Here is an 18,941-nt window from a genome sequence, read left to right as displayed (position 1 = left end):
CTGGGATGTTGATTGGTGAAAAAGACAGAAGGTCATGGAAGAAAGGAAAAGGAGTGATGAGCACCAGAGAGAGGTGATGGGTGGGAAAGGAGATAAGGTGAGAAAGGAGAAAGGGGATGGGAAATGGTGAAGGTGGGGGGGAGCATGGGGGACATTACCGGAAGTTTGAAAAATCAATGTTCACAATTTTTATGCCATCAGGTTGGAGGCTACCCAAAGGGAATATAAGGTGTTGTTCCACCATATGAAGTGTGGCCTCATCACGACAGTGGAGGAGGCCATGGATGGACATATTGGAATGGGAATGGGAAGTGGAATTAAAATGGACGGCCACTGGGTGATCCCGCTTGTTCTAGCAGATGGAGCATAGACTCGGCAAAGTGGTCTCCCAATAGACGTTGGGTTTCACCGATATACAGGAGGCCACACCAGGGGCAGCATACATAGTAAATGTCCCCAACAGACTCACAGATGAAACGTCGCCTCACCTGGAAGAACTGTTTAGAGCCCTGAATGGTAGTGAGTGAGGAGGTGTAGGGGCAGGTGTAGAACTTGTTCTGCTTGTTGATGATCTTTTACAAGCTGCTAATTCTAAAGTTCTGATTAAACATCTACCAGCTCTTATTATAGTTTGGGTTAAGAATCCCTTACACTCTGGTCACCTGGAACTCGAGATCAGAATGTACTTTTAATTTTAAGGTAAAATTTGTAGTTTATCTATAATCAATTGGCCTTGATTATAGATAACTTTGCCTTCCACAGGACAGGTTAGATTCATTCACCCCAAAATCTGTATTTAAACCTCCCATGTTACACTGACAAATAACAGTGTGGCTACGTAAACACTTAACATTAGTTGCTGATTTATTTTCGTGGGTTGAAAGAGGGAGTTAGGCTGCACATGGAGGTTGCAGTTATCTTTCCATCAGTTCCAACTGAATAGACTGATACAGATTATAACATCCTTTACAGTCTATCCACATTTAGTCTCTGCAATGTCTTTGGTATTTTGATAAATATTAATTTGCCCTAGTTCATTTTTCTCCCTAGATTCTTGGTCACCTGGGATTGCTGGCATTTTTTGTCTCTTTCCTATAGACAGATGCAACTTGGTTCACTTCTGTTGCCATTTCCTTTATCCCCATTACAAGTTCTGCTGGCACTGTCTGTAACTGATCTGTATGCTCCTTGGTGATCTTTTTCTTCTTGTATAGCCGTAAAAGCACTGAGAGTCCATTTAATATATTTTTCCACAGTCCCATCTTGCCTATACTTGCCAATATGCTCATCCATTGCTAAGTTCTAAAACTCTTCCAATTTACTGCTATTTCTGATAGCTTTATAAATCTTTCTGTTGGATTTACTGCTATCTTAAATTTCATAGATTGACTACTTTTTCTGTAAGGTGTTTTGTACCTTAAAGGAATATATTGTATATTTTCTGCAAACTATGCAGGAGATTATGCATTCTCCGAAGGATGATTTCTTGCAGAAATGTTGTGGAATCCTTTTTGCAAAGGTAGCAGATGTTGTAGAAAGGTTGATGGCATCATTGTAAAAGAAAATACGCACTTGTTGGAAAGTATTTGCCAAGGCACTTTATACACCATTTGTTGAACTATTATGGAAATTAGCAAGGGATATAAAACTGATTTAAAAATAGTTAAAAGAGTGAGACTAGGGCTGAGAATGACTTTTCATGTTTCAGAGCTGGATTAAAGTATGCCACTGTGTGTAGTCCAAAACCCTTTCTGCCCCACCAATGAACACTATTTTGGAGGGAGTGGTGACAAGATTGCAGAAGAAACCAAAATAGAAGAGAGATTAAATTCTTTAGAAGACCCAATCTGCAAATGATATTGATAAGATAGAGAACGGACTAAAAGTAGCAGTTGGAATTTCATGTCAGTAAGTTGGCTTAAAAAAAAACTAAGTAATTATATCTGGAATGGAAGTTGGCTTGATACTGCGGGCAAGGAATGGGTGGTCAGGGAACAGCTTCATAGAGTTTAAATATAGACTGTCAGATGGAGAAGGCCATAAAATGCAACTTAATTCTTGTTTATCATGAGAAAAATTTGAATGCAGAAGTAGAATGCGAGATTATATAAAATGTGATCTCGGAGTGCGTTATGCAGTATCAGTTTCTAGACTTTTAAGATATTGAGAGTTCAGAGAGATTGCAGTACGTTCACTGTTGGTCACCACTGACTTGTCTGAGGAAATGAAAATAAAGACAAGATACTATATTCATTTGCACAAAACAGATTATGGGGCAACAATGATGTTTTATTATTGTAGATGCATATTCAAATTAGATACAAATAGACTTTCCAGTAGAGAACAATGTTGTATAAATAAATGTTTAAGTAGAATTGATTTAAAATTGAAAGTAGAAAGATAGTAGAACTCCGTTCTATGGTTTAGGCAGAAATACTTTAAGCCCCTGTGCTCAATGAGGACAGAAATTAGAAATGACATCTTCCTGGTATATAATGTTTTTGTTCCCAAGATTCAGGAGCAATGTGAGCACAGTGGATTCCAGTTAATTGGGACACTTCAGGACCAGTACATTTCGGCCCAATTAAACATCTGCCCAACTTAACTGAAGTTTCATAGAAATAGTTAAACAGGTAAAAAAAAGGACAGAATTACGTATTTAATTCAGATGCAGAACAAATTAGAACACTAACAATAGTACTACAGCACTATAGTTACTGATGGTGGGATTCATCCAGTGTACGCAATGAACAAAATTAGTGCAGACACCTAGTGTAGATAAAGTTCAAAATGTCTCCAAGACCGGGTGAGATGTACCCAGGCTACTGTGGGAGGCGAGGGAGGAGATTGCTGAGCCTCTGGCGATGATCTTTGCATCATCAGTGGGGACAGGGGAGTTTCCAGAGGAATGGAGGGTTGCAGATATTGTTCCCTTATTGAAGAAAGGGAGTAGAGCTAGCCCAGGAAATTATAGACCAGTGAGTCATACTTCAGTGGTTGGTAAGTTGATGGAAAAGATCCTGAGAGGCAGGATTTATGAACATTTGGAGAGGCATAATATGATTAGGAACAGTCAGCATGGCTTTGTGAAATGCAGGTTGTGCCTTACGAGCCTGGTTGAATTTTTTGAGGTTGTGACTGAACACATTGATGAAGGTAGAGAGCAGTAGATGTAGTATATATGGATTCAAGCAAGGCATTTGTTAAGGTAACCCATACAAGGCTTATTGAGAAATATTAGGAGACATGGGATCCAAGGACACATGGCTTTGTGGATCCAGAATTGGCTTGCCCACAGAAGGAAAAGTGTGATTGTAGACAGGTCATATTCTGCATGGAGGTCAGTGACCAGTGGTATGCCTCAGGGATCTGTTTTTGGCCCCTCCTCTTTGTGATTTCTATAAATGACCTGGATGAGGAAGTGGAGGAATGGGTTAGTAAATTTGTATCATCAAATTTGCTGATGACACAAAGGTTGGGGGTGTTGTGGATAGTGTGGAGGGCTGTCAGAGGTTACAGCGAGACATCAATAGGATGCAAAACTGGGCTGAGGAGTGGCAGATGAGTTCAACCCAGATAAGTGTGAAGTGGTTCATTTTGGTAGGTCAAATATGATGGCAGAATATAGTATTAATGGTAAGACACTTGGCAGAGGGGAGGATCAGAGGGATCTTGGGATCCGAGTCCATTGAACACTCAAACCTTCTGCACAGGTTGACTCTGTGGTTAAGAAAGCATTCAGTGCATTGGCCTTCATCAACCGTGAGATTGAGATTAAGAGCTGAGAGGTAATGTTACAGCTATATAGGACCCTGGTCAGACCCCACTTGGAGTACTGTGCTCAGTTCTGGTCACCTCACTACAGGAAGGATGTGGAAACTTTTGAAAGGGTGCAGAGGAGATTTACAAGGATGTTGCCTGAATTGGGGAGCATACCTTATGAGACTAGGTTGAGTGAACTTGGCCTTTTCTCCTTTCAGTGACGGAGGATGAGAGGTGACCTGATAGAGGTGTATAAGATGATGAGAGGCATTGATCGTGTGGATAGTCAGAGGCTTTTCCCCAGGGCTGAAATGGCTAGCACAAGAGGGTACAATTTTAAATTGTTTGGAAGTAGGTACAGAGGAGATGTCAAGGGTAAGTTTTTAATGCATAGAGTGGCGTGTGCGTGGAATGGGCTGCCAGTGATGGTGGTGGAGGCGGATACAATTGGATCTTTTAAGAGACTCCTGGACAGGTACATGGAGCTTAGAAAAATAGAGGGCTATGGGTAACCCTAGGTAATTTCTAAGGTAAGGACATGTTCGGCACAGCATTGTGGGCTAAAGGGCCTGTATTGTGCTGTAGATTTTCTGTTTTTGTGATATTAACAAATGAGTATTCACAGTTAAATTGATCAAAATCCCTGGTTGTAATATTCATTTATGTGAACAAAGGATTCGGGGCTGAATACTCTTTTAAGACACTATATTATATAAATAATAAGTCTTTGGAATTCTTTAGATTCATGGTTGGTGGGAGTTAAGGCACTGAGTAGATTCAAGGCAGAACATGAAAGAGTTTTGAATATTAAAGGAAGGAAGAGATGTGTGTGGTATGGGAAGGTGGCACTGAGGTAAAAGTTCTGAGATAATTGAATGGCATACTCTTTTGATTTCTTATGTTAATAACTAGGAATTAATTATCAATCCCTTATGATTAATCACTTTCAAACATGATAAAACTCTAAGTATTAACCCTTCCATGCTGTTTTAATTGTATTCAGTCTTATATACTCGTATTCAATTTTTGCATGATTTTCCTCTTGTGTAAAGACATAGTCTAACCCTTGTGATTTCTTCCTTGAATGCTTACCATTGATTTACCAACATACTTTTGTTAAATAGAGATCTCATCATAGCAAAATGCTCCACTCTCCAAATGGGAACCTTTGCCTAAATTCTGGTCACCAGTCTAAACAAATTTTCTTCCGACAGCCCTTCTTCCAGTCTTTCTTCAGAATCAGAATCACAATCTCATGAATTTTATTGTTTTGTTGTAACAGTACAGTGCAATACATAAAAATGACTGTAAATTACATTAAGGATAGATAGGTCAGAAGGGGAGCAAAGTAGTGAGGTAGTGTTCTGGGATTCACAGACCTTGCACATATCTGATGGCAGAGGAGAAGAAGCTGTTCTTAAAACATTGACTGTGTGCCTTCAGGCTCCTGTATCTCCTCATTGATGGTAGTAATGTAAAGAGGGCATGTCCTGGATGGTGCAGGTCCATCATCATGGATGCCACTTTCTTAAGACATTGCCTTTTGAAAATGGCGCGAGGCTAGTGCCTATGATGGAGCTGGCTGAGTTTACAATGCTCTGCATCTTTTTCTGATCCTGTGCATTGACGCCTCCATTCATTTCCTAAGCTTCGTCTGCACCTTCCATCTCACTTTCCCTGGGACTCCAATCCATTCTGCCAGTTTTCTTGTTAAGATAACATCAGTTTCCGTTTGAGTGCTTCCACAATCTCTTCCCTTAACCCTTACTTTCTTTCCACCTTCGCTGAAGGCACAGTGCATCTCTTTTATTCCCTGAACTCTGCCCGTACCCCTCTCCTTCCACCTTGCCAAGTATAGGTTTTCCCTTGTCCTTACCTTCCACGCAACTATCTTGGCAAATCAGCAGATTATCTAGTGTAATTTCCATTGCCACTAGCAAACACATTGTTCTCTTTGTACCCCTTTCAACATGTTCCCTCTGCTGGTTTACTCTTCCAAATCCACCAACCCCTACTCCTCTTCTCCCAGCACTTTCTCCTGTAACTTCAGGAGATGCAATGCCTGTCCTTTCATTTCTTCCCTTCCCACCAATCCGGGAGCCAAACACTTCCTGCTGGTGAAGCAGTGATCCATTTCTACTTCTTTCAAGTTTAGTGCACCATGTTCAGTGCTCACACTTTCTCATTCTTTTTTCCATTAAAGAACTGAGATACTCTGTCCATGGCACAAGAGGGAACTTGAAGTTGCCTGTGACTTTAATTCTCCATCCCCCACGCACTCTGAGCTCTGTCTTTTGGCTTCTTGCACTGTTCCAGTCAGCACAAGGAGCAGCATCTCATCTTACGATGAGGCAGACCCAGGAATCAACGTCAAATTCAGTAATAGAACCGTCTGTCCCACCTTATGTTCGAAATTCAGTTCACTTGGTCTTGTCATTACATAAATGCTGCCTGAAGCATTGAGAATTTACAGCACTCTTATTTCAGATTTCCAGTATCTGCAGTGTTTCATATTTCACTGTTTCAGCAATTAATTTCTTATATTTTCTCATTCATTGCCTTCTGTTTACATATTTTCCAGAGTGACTAGTGGTAATTAACAAGGTTTCTTCAGTTTCTTTTACTTCCATTCGTATCCTTTCTGTACAATAGTAGTAAGACTCAAGTAGTAAAATAACATGGAGTATCTTAAAACTTGCAAAGGTTTAGAACATTTCCTTATTGATCATTATTAAGTTGATCATTTATTGACATTCCATTATGTCTCTTGTTTAAATTACAGTACACAATTGGACAGTGGATGAAACGATGGACTGGTTAATTCACTTTGTGGAATTACCACAGTATACAAAGATTTTTCAGGAAAACAAAATTCGAGGAGCAGACCTACCCAGGTATGTTTTTTGCTGCAGGTAGATCTCCGGTTTCCATCTCCATCAGTGATGGCAATGACCTAAAAGCTAAACATTGTACTTAATGGCTAATAAAAATTACATGAAATCATCTTACATTAATTTTAGAGATATGAGGATCAGCACACAGTGTTATTAAGTAATTTCAGGCGATGACATAAGAATTGTCTTCATTGAATTAAAATGGATTGCAACACAGAGCCAAACCATTTTGTTCACCCAGATTATGGTGGTGTTTGCTCTTCAGATGAGCAAGAGTGTTAATCCTCTGTGTCTATGCAACTTGGAGATTCAGACTTACTCCTGTTGATGATTAATACCTCAAGGCGAGCAATTTTGTGCTCCACAGTCCAGTAACTTGCCAAAACTCATTTGGGCACAAGATCAGTCACCTTGGTAAAACATTGAAGACCTGGTTATACACTGTGAAAATCACAGTACAAGGAAGAGGGAAAGTAACTTGTTTTGCTACAAGTTGGAAGAGCAAGTTTTACCACATTGCTTCTTTGTACCTTTTCATAGACATTGTATTTCTAAAACTGGTGTTTGTTTTGCAGGCTAGCTGTGAATGAGATTTCATTTATGGTGACTCATTTAAAAATCACAGACCGAAGCCACAGGCAGAAACTTCAGCTAAAGGCACTCGATGCCGTGCTGTTTGGAGCTCCCATTCGTGAGTATCAGATTAAAATGCGTACTTCTTTAAACAGGTTTAGTAGCTTTTTAATGAGTTAACTCACAGCCACAACTTTAGGCACAAGTATTAAATACTAATGAAAGACAGTTTTGTTGGTCGCCAAGCTGCAGCCCTAGTGTGGGTTTGCCAGGTGGAGTGGGATCCTCGATTTTTATACCATTCTTTATATCTGAGAGAGCTGTGGTTGATTGTAAAATATCTTTCCTGCTGCTAAGACTAACATCAGCTGGCTTGGTACTTTGATGCAAAGGGATCTGAATATCCTAGCACATGATTCTCGAAAAGCTAGTAATGGGGAAAACTTGGAAAATTGTATCAATTATTTTGAGAATAATGGAGTACAAAATTATTGAGGTTATGCTTCAGTTATGGGGGGCATTGTTGAGATTGCATCCTGAGAAATGTGCATAGCGTTGGTCAGTTTATTTAAGGAAGGAGTAAATGCATTGCATGTAGTTCAGAGGTGGTTTGTTGGACTGCTATTTGAACTGAGCAGGTTTTTTTAAATGGCAAGCAAAGCTTATATCCTATGGAGAGCGGTTCTTGATGCAGGAAGGATGTTTATTCTGTTGGGAGAATTCAGAACTGAGGTGGGGGGTATTACCCATTTTACCCATTACAGATGAGGTGAAATTTCTTTTTTGAAGGCCATGAGTCTTTGGAATTATTTTTCTTGACAGGTGGTTGAAACAGAATCTTTGTTTTTAAGGCAGAAGTATATATGATATGCAAAGGGTAAAAAGTTACTCAGGGAGCAGTTATGAGTGAAGAACTGGGGTTACAGTCAAAGCAGCCATAGATGTCTTAAATAGTGGGGCCAAGAGGCTTCCCCCTCCATATCTGTATGTTTAGATTGAACCTGTAGTCTCCTGTTCTTTAGGACAGGTCTTCCCTTAGATTAATAGATCTGGTTTACACATGGAATTCAGGGCCTCAACCGTCATCAAGTTTGACTCTATATTTGTGAATTTTATACTACATTATTGCAAGAGTTGTAACAGTAGGTCAAGGTGAAGCCAGGTAAGTGTATATAACTTGAGAGCTATGTTAATAGAAGCTAAATAAAGGGAGATAGTAGGAGGCTTGAATAGAGCTCGGCACTGGCACAGGTTTGTTAGGCAGCCTGGCCTTCTATATGGTCTAATTGATTTCATGCAATTTACCTGAGAGAAACTGGAAGTGATCAAAAGCTAGCTTAGTCAGGGTAATTACTTCCCCATTAGATGGCACTATTACTCCACGTCTGTTTCTTAAGTAATGTTTGATCCTTTTGTTAAAATGGGCTAGAATTTCTGTGGTGATGGTGGAAGGTGATGGACACCATTTCTGAAGAGTTCCCACCAAGTTCTCAATCAGTGAGAACTGCACCAGTTGAAGTTACTACTGACAGGGTCATTCTGAGTGAGCGGTTTGGAAATCAAACAAAAACTTTTTAGAGAGACTAGCTGTATGAATTTGTATAAGTGTGTTGCAGAATTTACAATTTTCCTGATAACTGAATTGCACAAAGCAGTAAATAACAGGATTCTCTGTTTTCATTCATTTCAGCACTGTCTTAAAATACTGGGCAGATCTTCTGACCCTACGATGGCTGTATTCTACTTTCACCATGGTATTAGGCGCAGTCTAGGTAGGAGCTGATGTAAATGACAGTATTACAGTTAAATGATTGGGAAAACAGCCAGAGAGCTAGACCTCTGATTCAGGAGCGCAAGTTCAAGTCCCACCATGGCAGCAGGGGAAATTGTTTGAATAATTAAATACAATTTGCAATTTAAAAAAACAATGAAGTTACTGCCATTACAAAGAGTGTGGGAAATTTACTATCCTTACTCAGTCTGATCTGTGTTTAACTCCAGAATTCCCAATGTTGTTTTATTCCTAATTGCCTCATCAGTGCAGAGGCACCTAGGATGGGCTGAGGAATGGTAAATGGAGCTTAATCTGGGTAAGTGTGAAGTGTGGCATTTTGGAAAGACAAATGAGGTAGTAGAACGGAGAGACCGAGATATACAACTACACAGTGACCTGAAAGTGACGTCATAAGTAGACTGTGTGGTGACGAAGGCTTATAGCACTCTGATCTTCATCATTCAGGGTTATAAGTATAGAAGTTAGGATGTTATGTTGCAGTTGTACAAGATGTTGTTGAGGCTGCATTTGAAATACCGTGTTTATCTTTGTTCACCAGTCTATAGGACGTATGTGTGTCATTAAGCTGGAAAGAGGAAATTATGAGGATGTTGCCGGGACTTGAGTGCCTGAGTTATGGACAGGGATTGAACAGGTTGGGATTTTTCTCACTGGAGCAAAGGAAAATAGTGATCTTACAGAGGTGTATAAAATCACAAGCGGCGTAGATAGAGTCAATGTGCACAGATTTTTCCTCAGGGTTAGGGAATCAAGAACTAGACGGCATAGGTTTAAGGTCAGAGGGGAGAGATTTAATAGGAGCCTAAGGGGCAACTTTGTCACCTAGGGAGATCAGTATATGGAATGAGTTACTGGAGGAAGTGACTGAGGCAGGTATACTCCTCCAAGGCCGGGGAAGTGATGACACCCTCCTGTTAGACTGTTTGAGGTAACTTTTTTAAAATTCTTTCTTACTTTTCTTTTAATATTTGTATTTCTATGCACTTGTAATGCTGCTGTGACACTGTAATTTCCTTTACTCAATAAAATATCTATCTATCTATCTATCTATCTATACTGTCAACATTTAAAAGGTAAATGGATAGGAGAGGTTTAGAGGAATGTCAGCCAAATATGGGCAGGTGGCGATCTTGGTGGGCCTGGACCTGTTGGGTTGAAGGGCCTGTTTCGATTTTGTATCATTTTATGGATTTAATTAGAATGCTTCCAGTGTCTATTGCATACAAAAAGTGGTCATGTCACTTTGCAAATTGTATCTCTTGAGAAGTTAGCCCCCTGCTGTTGGTCATTAGTCTGTGCTCTGTATATGATACTGTTTATTTACATAGCTGCGCTTTTAAATTAAATTTATTATCAAAGTACATATAAGCCATCATATACAACCCTGAAATTAATATTCTCATAGGCAAACTCAATAATCCAAGAGCCATAATCGAATCAGTGAAAGACTGCACCCGACAGGGTGGGCAAACAACCAATGGGCAAAAGACAACCAACTGTCCCGAATAGTTATGAAAAAAAGAAATATTAATAATGATTACAGTGCTGTGAAAAAGTCCTGTGAAAAGCAGTTAGGTGATGGGTCGAGTGAAGTTATTCTCACTGCTTCAGGAGTCTGATGGTTGAGGGGGAATAACTGTTCCTGAACCTGGTGGTGTGAGTCCTGAAGCTCCTTTACTTTCTTCCGGATGGCAGCAGCTGCTGGCAATTTACAATGAAAACTCCCGACTGGTTTTCATTGAATTAATTTGTGGTAGTACAGGCAGTCCCCGGGTTACGTACAAGTTCCGTTCCTGAGTCCATCTTTAAGTCGGATTTGTACGCAAGTCGGAACAGGTACATCCGGTATTATTTAGCGTCAGTTCGTCAAACGTTTGTTTTAGTATACAGTATACATTTTACCTTTCTATGCATATAAAACACTTAAGAAACGTATGTATTTCAATAATTAAACCACTGCGTTGCTTAGTAATATTTGTAGCTTTCATTGGGGCAGGGCATTTCACATGCTCCATTATTCTCACTTTATCTGTTATCCTTTAAAATTGTTCCGATCGTTGACTGACTATAGCCTAACGCTTTTCCAATGACCGATGAAGTTTCACTTCTTTCCAAATGCTTTATTATTTCCACTTTATTTTCAATCGCGATCGCTTCCCGTCAATGGAACAGAAACACTGAGGGCGGTGGGTCCCGAGCTGCGTCGGCTTCTGAGGTCCACTGGGTCCTAAGGGCCACCGTATTGAGACAGGCTAAATGGGATAAGTGGGGTCTGTGCTGGGTTTGGGTATTTGATCCTCCACAATATTCCGCGTGGGTATTTAAACTGGAGGTGGCAGATTTTTCTTACGAGGTCGAGTTGGGAGCTCGACATCAACCCGGCACGGATGGTACGGGAGTCACTGGATCGACATCAACCCGGCACGGGAGCGGTCTGTCACTGGATCGAACTCACTGATCTCACTGTGCCACCAGCCGAACGGAACGGTGGGGGAAGGGGGGCGGGGTTAGGGTGAATCTTACTAAGAAAAATTTAAGCCAAATATAAAGTTAAACACTCAACACAGTGTAAATGGCAATGACTTAAATGGTGGACGGCGTCGTGATCCAACTTAAAATGGCAGACAGCATCGTGATCTGACTTAAAATGGCAGACAGCATTCTCCTTCCTCGGTTCGTAAGTACAAGTTGTCCATAAGTCGGACATTCGTAACTCGGGGACTACCTGTATACATATAATTCCATAACTCCTGAATCCCCAACAGTGGCCTGCTCAAGATCTAAGTATCCAACTATAAATAATACTGCAACTTTCATTTTATTCTGTCATATTTATTAGTAATCACCTTTAAACAATATCAGTGATCTTTAGCCAAGATCCAGGAAATTGTTAGTAAAAATACTGGATGGGTTTTAAAAGACCTTTGGACCAACTTTTTTTGTCACTATTGTTTTACTCCGGTACCTTCAGAGGTGCTCAGTGGTGGGAAAGATGCTGGAGTCAATTATAAAAGAGGAAATTATGACACATTTGGATAGCAGTAGAAGGATCAGTCCGAGTCAGCATGAATTTACGAAGGGAAAATCATGCTTGACTAATCTTCTGGAGTTTTTTGAGGATGGAACTATGAAAATGGACAAGGGAGAGCCAGTGGATGTAGTGTACCTGGACTTCCAGAAAGCTTTTGATAAAGTCCCACATAGGAGATTAGTGGGCAAAATTAGGGTACATGGTATTGGGGGCAGAGTACTGACATGGATTGAAAATTGGCTGGCTGACAGGAAACAAAGAGTAGTGATTAACGGGTCCTTTTCGGGATGGCAGGCTGTGACCAGTGGGGTACCGCAAGGTTTGGTGCTGGGACCGCAGCTGTTTACAATATACATTAATGATTTAGATGAAGGGATTAAAAGGAACATTAGCAAATTTGCTGATGACACAAAGCTGGGTGGCAGTGTGAAATGTCAGGAGGATGTTATGAGAATGCAGGGTGACTTGGACAGGTTGGGTGAGTGGGCAAATGTATGGCAGATGCAGTTTAATGTGGATAAATCTGAGGTTATCCACTTTGGTGGCAAGAACAGGAAGGCAGATTACTATGTAAATAGAGTCAAGTTAGGAAAAGGGGAAGTACAATGAGATCTAGGTGATCTTGTACATCAGTCAATGAAAGCAAACATGCAGGTACAGCAGGCAGTGAAGAAAGCTAATGGCATGCTGGCCTTTATAACAAGAGGAATTGAGTATAGGAATAAAGAGGTCCTTCCGCAGTTGTACAGGGCCCTGGTGAGACCCCACCTGGAGTATTGTGTGCAGTTTTGGTCTCCAAATTTGAGGAAGGACATTCTTGCTATTGAGGGAGTGCAGCGTAGGTTCACAAGGTTAATTCCCGGAATGGCGGGACTGTCATATGTTGAAAGATTGGAGCAACTGGGTTTGTATACACTAGAATTTAGAAGGATGAGAGGGGATCTGATTGAAACATATAAGATTATTAAGGGATTGGACACGCTGGATGCAGGAAGCATGTTCCCACTGATGGGTGAGTCCAGAACTAGAGGCCACAGTTTAAGAATAAGGGGTAGGCCATTTAGAACAGAGATGCGGAAAAACTTTTTCACCCAGAGAGTGGTGGATATGTGGAACGCTCTGCCCCAGAAGGCAGTGGAGGCCAAGTCTCTGGATGCTTTCAAGAGAGAGTTAGATAGAGCTCTTATATATGGCGGGGTCAAGGGATATGGGGAGAGGGCAGGTACGGGGTACTGATTGTGTATGATCAGCCATGATCACAGTGAATGGCAGTGCTGGCTAGAAGGGCCGAATGGCCTACTCCTGCACCTACTGTCTATTGTCTATTGTCGATCTTGCCTTTCACTAAGGCCAAGGTAGGGGATCTTGGGCTTAAAAAGAATCATGCAATTAGGTAGAAGAATTAAAAGCATAGACTATTTTCTGAAAAGGGATCAGATTTTGAAATCAGAGGTGCAAAAAGAATTGAGAGTCCTTGTGCAGGATTCCCTAAAGGTTAATTTGCAGATTGAGTTGGTGCTAAGGAAGGCAAATGCAATGTCCGCATTCCTTTCAGCGAAACTAGAACATAAGAGGAAGCCGATAAAGCCAAGGCTTTATGAGACATTGGGCAGACCACACAGGAGTATCGTGAGCAGTTTTCCACTCTTATCTAAGAAAGGATGTGCTGGCATCTGAGAGGGTCCATAGGAGGTTCACGAAAATGATCCAGGGAGTGAAAGGTTTAATTTCTGAGGAGATGTGATAACTCTGGGACTATACTTGCTGGAGTTTAGAAGAATGAGGGGGATCTCATTGAAACCTATTGAATATTGATAGTAGGTGAGTGTAGGACCAGGGGGCACAAACTCCAAATGGAAGGGTGTCCCTTTAATGAGGAGGAAGTTCTTTAGCCAGAGGGTGGTGAATCTGTAGAATTCATTGCCATAGATGACTGTGGAGACCAAGTCATCAGGTATATTTAAAGCGTACATTGACAGGTTGTTGATTAGTATTGGAGTCAAAGGTTGCGGGGAGCAGGCAGGAGAATGGGGTTGAGAGTGACAATGAGTCACCCATAATTGTCTATTGTTTGAGCAGGAATAGTAATTATAAATCTTACAAAATTGTTTCCTCTTCTATCCTCCGTGTCCTTGGTTTGCCTCCTCCCTAATGGAAACAGGTCACAGACTTTTCTTATCTCTCTTAAATAGGAAAGGAATCAATATTACCAGAGAGAATTTTATTTTGTAACTTGAAAGGTTTTGTTGGTTTTGTAAATATAGTTCCTGAACACTTGCCTCTTCCATGCTACTGAAACAAAGTTCCAGCTTAAAACCATTCCCTAGGTGGTTGTAACTCAGCTCAAGTAAAATAGACAAGGCGGGAAGTCCATCTTTCAAACAGTTTTTCCTGTCTTCTCCTGGGTTTGACCTGATCCAAGTTCTTTATTCCTGGAAGAGAGGCAGGCACAATGCACCTCAGAGATTCTTATACATAATGCATGTAATTTTAAAACAAACGGATGGAAATAACCACACGAACTCAGTCCTTCCATGAAGAGCAACCGCCTCACCGGGTTTGGAATGCTGCTGACCGCCATCAGCCCCGTGGCTTCTGTGGAGAGTGACGGCTGACCTCCTCCGCATTTGCCTCGGTGCTTCAAAATGGAACCGATCATGTCCCTGGGCCCCGTCTCTGGTCTTCTCCATGAGGCAGCTCTTGATCTCGGTCCTCTCCGGGAACAGCAGAGCGCTAGATCATTCAATAAAATTCCATACCACCTGGCACAGGCTCCAAAAGTTTCCAAAACACAATCAAGACAAAAAGAACAAGCAGAAGACATAGCGAAAGTGAGATAATTGAAGAGATTGGCTACCTGGAAGATGTCACCAAAGGAATCATTGTTGGCTAGCGCCATCTTGACCAGAAGTTTTATTTCAAAGGTTCAAAGGTCCAATTTAATGTCAGAGAAATGTATACAATATACGTCCTGAAATGCTTCTTCTTCACAAACATCCACAAGAACAGAGAAGTGCCCCAAAGAATGAACGACAGTTAAACGTGAGAACCCCAAAGTCCTCCCCAATTCCCCCCTCCCGCGCCTAAGTGGCAGCAAGCAACAATCCCCCCCCTCCCACCAGCAAAAAAAAGCGCATCAGTACCGTCATCGAGCCAAGTGTGTGCTAAGAAATAGCAAAGACACAGATCAAAGTTACCCCAAAGGCTTCACATTTCATCGGACATTTCACAAACCACTGGTTCTCCCTCTCCCTGGCAAGCGAGCGGGAGACATAACAACAACCCGCTGGTTTATGATGGTAGAAGTCCATTTTGTTGCTTTTTTCAAGTTCTGTGTCTGAAGATGGCAAAGACCTTGGGTCTTTGGGACCACAGCAAAAGATTTTTCGGCCTCCCTGACGACACACGAGTCTCCTGCCGTGACACCGACCCTCAATCCGCCTGTCTCCAGAGCTCTGAGATCTTAGGCTTCTGAACACAATCGAGACTCTCAGGCCAAACCGAATAACGGCCAGTCGTGGAGCCCCAAGAACGGGTCCCATTCCCGCAAAGAACTGAAATCAGTTTGTAACTCTAGGTCAGGGTCCTGAAGGAGAAAAACAGAGATACTAAAGATGAAAGTAGAGCTTTTCTGAAGATGCAAGCAAAGGAGTCGCCGTTAGGCGCCATTATCCATCCTAAGCTCCGCCTTCAGGTTTGAGGGCACACACAGTAAATCCAAGAAACGCAATCAGATGGACAAACGACCAGTGTGCAAAAAAAAAAGAATAAACAATAAATATTGAGAACTTGAGATAAAAGAGTTCTGTAAGTGATGTGGCAGGTGAAGTTATCCCCTTTAAGTGCTTGATGTGTGAGGAGTAATTACTGTTCCTGAACCTGGTAGGTGTGAGTCCTGAGGCTCCTGTACCTTCTTTCTCATAGCAGCATGAGAAGAGAGCATTGTGGGGGCCTTGCTGATGAATGCTGTTTTCGTATGACAGTGCTCTATGTAAATGGTGGGGAGGGCTTTACCGGTGATGGACTGGGCTGTATCCACTACTTTTTGTAGGATTTTTCATTCAAGGGCATTGTTGTTTCCATACCAGGACATGATGCAATCAGTCAATATACTCTCCACCACACATCTATAGAAGTTTGTCAAAGTTTTAAATGTCATGCTGAACCTTCGCAAACTTATAAGGGAGTAGAGGCGCTGCTGTGCTTTCTTTGTCATGGCACTTACGTGCTGGGCCCAGGACAGATCACCTGAAGTGATAACACTGAGGAATTTAAAGTTGCTGACTCTCTCCACCTTTGACCCTCAATGAGGACCGTCTCATGGACCTCCAGTTCCCTCCTCCAGTAGTCAATTATCGGCTCTTTAGTCTTGCTGACATTGAGTGAGAGGTTGTTGTGGCACCACTCAATCAGATTTTCAATCTCCCTCCTATATGCCGATTCATCACCACCTTCGATTCTGCCTACAGCAGTGGTGTCAGCAGACTTAGATATGGTATTGGAGCTGTGCTTTGCCTCACAGTTGTAAGTGTAAAGTGATTAGAGCAGGGGGCTAGTACACAGCCTTGTGGTGCCCCTGTGCTGATGGAGATTGTGGAGAAAATACTGTTGCCAATTCTGAATTGACTGCAAGTGATGAACTCGAGGATCCAACTGCACACGGAGGTATTGAGGTAAAAAATGCCTTGAAGCTTATGGCACGATAGTATTGAACGCTGAGCTGTAGTTGATAAAGAACATGGATAAATTTTGAATTTAGCCAAGTCTTACACTGTAAAAAAAAAACACTGAACTGATTTGTCTTTATAAGGCAATTAAATAAATGTGGTTGATGTTGATGTTACACATACAGTGGTTGCCTTTGCAAATACGTGTTTTTCATTACGACAGATTGAATAATATCTTGTATTTAGCACTGACAATTTGTTGTGACGTTTAAAATGTTTGCAAGAAAGGTGCAACATTGAACCTCCATAACAAATGTTTCATTATGGAGATCTAACCTTCAATGATGTTTTACATAATGGTCATTGAATATTTTCTTTACAGAGGTAACTTCTCCTTTTCAGGCCCTCGTCATAATTGGTTGAAGGACTTCATTCTCGCTGTTTCAATGGTTGTTGGTATTGGTGGCTGTTGGTTTGCATACACCCAGAACAGGAACTCCAAAGAACACATCACAAAGATGATGAAAGAGCTTGACAGTCTGCACAGGGCTGAGGAAAGTCTGATGGAATTTCAAGAGAGGTGAGTTCAAAGTGAGATGAGCAAGATAAAAAGTTTCAGAATTTGCTTCTGGAAGATAATTGTAAATGACATCCAGAGAAAATCCAGAGAAAAAAAGGAAGTACGACAGAGTTAAGGTGAGTGGGAGGACAGATGATTGGGAAATTTTTAAGGATCAACAGAACTTAACTAAAAAGGCAATACGGGGAGAAAAAATGAGGTACGAACGCAAGCTAGTCAGGAATATAGAGGAGGATAGCAAAAGCTTTTTAAGGTATGTGAAGAGAAAGAAGATAGTTAAGAACAATGTTGGGCCCTTGAAGAATGAATTGGGTGAAATTGTTATGGGAAGCAGAGAAATGGCAGAAGAATTTAATAAGTACTTTAGATCTGTCTTCACTAGGGAAGACACAAGCAATCTCCCAGATGTATGGATGGGCCAAGGACATAGGGTAACAGAGGAAATGAAACAGATTGACATTAGGAAGGAAACGGTGATGAGTAGACTGATGGGACTGAAGGCTGACAAATCCCCAGGTCCAGATGGTCTGCATCCTAGGGGACTAAAGGAGGTGGCTCTGAAAATTGCGGATGCATTGGTAATCATTTTCCAATGGTCCTTAGATTCAGGATCAGTTCCTGAGGATTGGAGAATGGCTAATGTTATCCCACTTTTTAAGAAAGGAGGGAGGGAGAAAACAGAGAACTATCGTCCTGTCAGCCTAACATCAGTAGTGGGGAAGATGCTAGAGTCCATTATTAAAGATGTAATAGTGGCATATCTAGATAGCAGTGATAGGATTGGGCCGAGCCAGCATGGATTTACCAAGGGCAAATCATGCTTGACTAATCTAATGGAGTTTTTCAAGGATGTAACCAGGAAGTTAGACAAGGGAGATCCAGTGGATGTAGTGTACCTCGATTTTCAGAAGGCATTTGATAAGGTCCCACATAGGAGATTGGTGGGTAAAATCAGAGCTCATGGCATTGGGGAGCAAGATATTGACATGCATAGAAAACTGGTTGGCAGATAGAAAGCAAAGGGTAACGGTGAATGGGTGTTTCTCGGAATGGCAGGTGGTGACTAGTGGGGTGCCACAGGGCTCGGTATTGGGACCACAGCTGTTTACGATTTACATCAACGATTTAGATGAAGGCATTGAGAATAACATCAGCAAGTTTGCTGATGATACTAAGCTGGGTGGCAGTGTGACATGTGATGAGGATGTTAGGAGAATTCAGGGTGACTTGGATAGGCTGAGTGAGTGGGCAGATACTTGGCAGATGGCGTTTAATGTGAATAAGTGTGAGGTTATCCACTTTGGGAGTAAGAACAGGAAGGCAGATTATTATCTGAACGGTGTAGAGTTAGGTAAGGGAGAAATACAAAGAGATCTAGGAGTCCTTGTTCATCAGTCACTGAAGGTGAATGAGCAAGTGCAGCAGGCAGTGAAGAAGGCTAATGGAATGTTGGCCTTTATTACAAAGGGAATTGAGTACAAGAGCAAGGAAATCCTTTTGCATTTGTACAGGGCCCTGGTGAGACCACACCTGGAGTATTGTGTACAGTTTTGGTCTCCAGGGTTAAGGAAGGACATCCTGGCTATAGAGGAAGTGCAGCGTAGATTCACGAGGTTAATTCCTGGGATGTCTGGACTGT

The 18,941-nt window shown here is 41.5% G+C and overlaps 1 protein-coding gene across 2 annotated transcripts in view; it reads left to right on the top strand.

The window, feature by feature from the left end:
- The window catches only part of stim2b (stromal interaction molecule 2b), a 162,443-nt gene that overhangs the window by 113,516 nt on the left and 29,986 nt on the right, over positions 1-18,941 (top strand). For both annotated transcript variants that reach the window (XM_073064868.1, XM_073064867.1), the window contains exons 5-7: positions 6,545-6,656; positions 7,232-7,347; positions 17,125-17,302. In XM_073064868.1, the coding sequence (XP_072920969.1) occupies positions 6,545-6,656; positions 7,232-7,347; positions 17,125-17,302 (406 nt within the window). The remainder of the gene's footprint in view (positions 1-6,544; positions 6,657-7,231; positions 7,348-17,124; positions 17,303-18,941) is intronic.

The sequence above is a fragment of the Hemitrygon akajei genome, chromosome 13 (assembly GCF_048418815.1).
Source record: "Hemitrygon akajei chromosome 13, sHemAka1.3, whole genome shotgun sequence".
Taxonomy (NCBI): Eukaryota; Metazoa; Chordata; class Chondrichthyes; order Myliobatiformes; family Dasyatidae; genus Hemitrygon; species Hemitrygon akajei.
The sequence above is the reverse complement of the archived record's forward strand: the minus strand, read 5'-3'. Positions and strand labels throughout refer to the sequence as shown.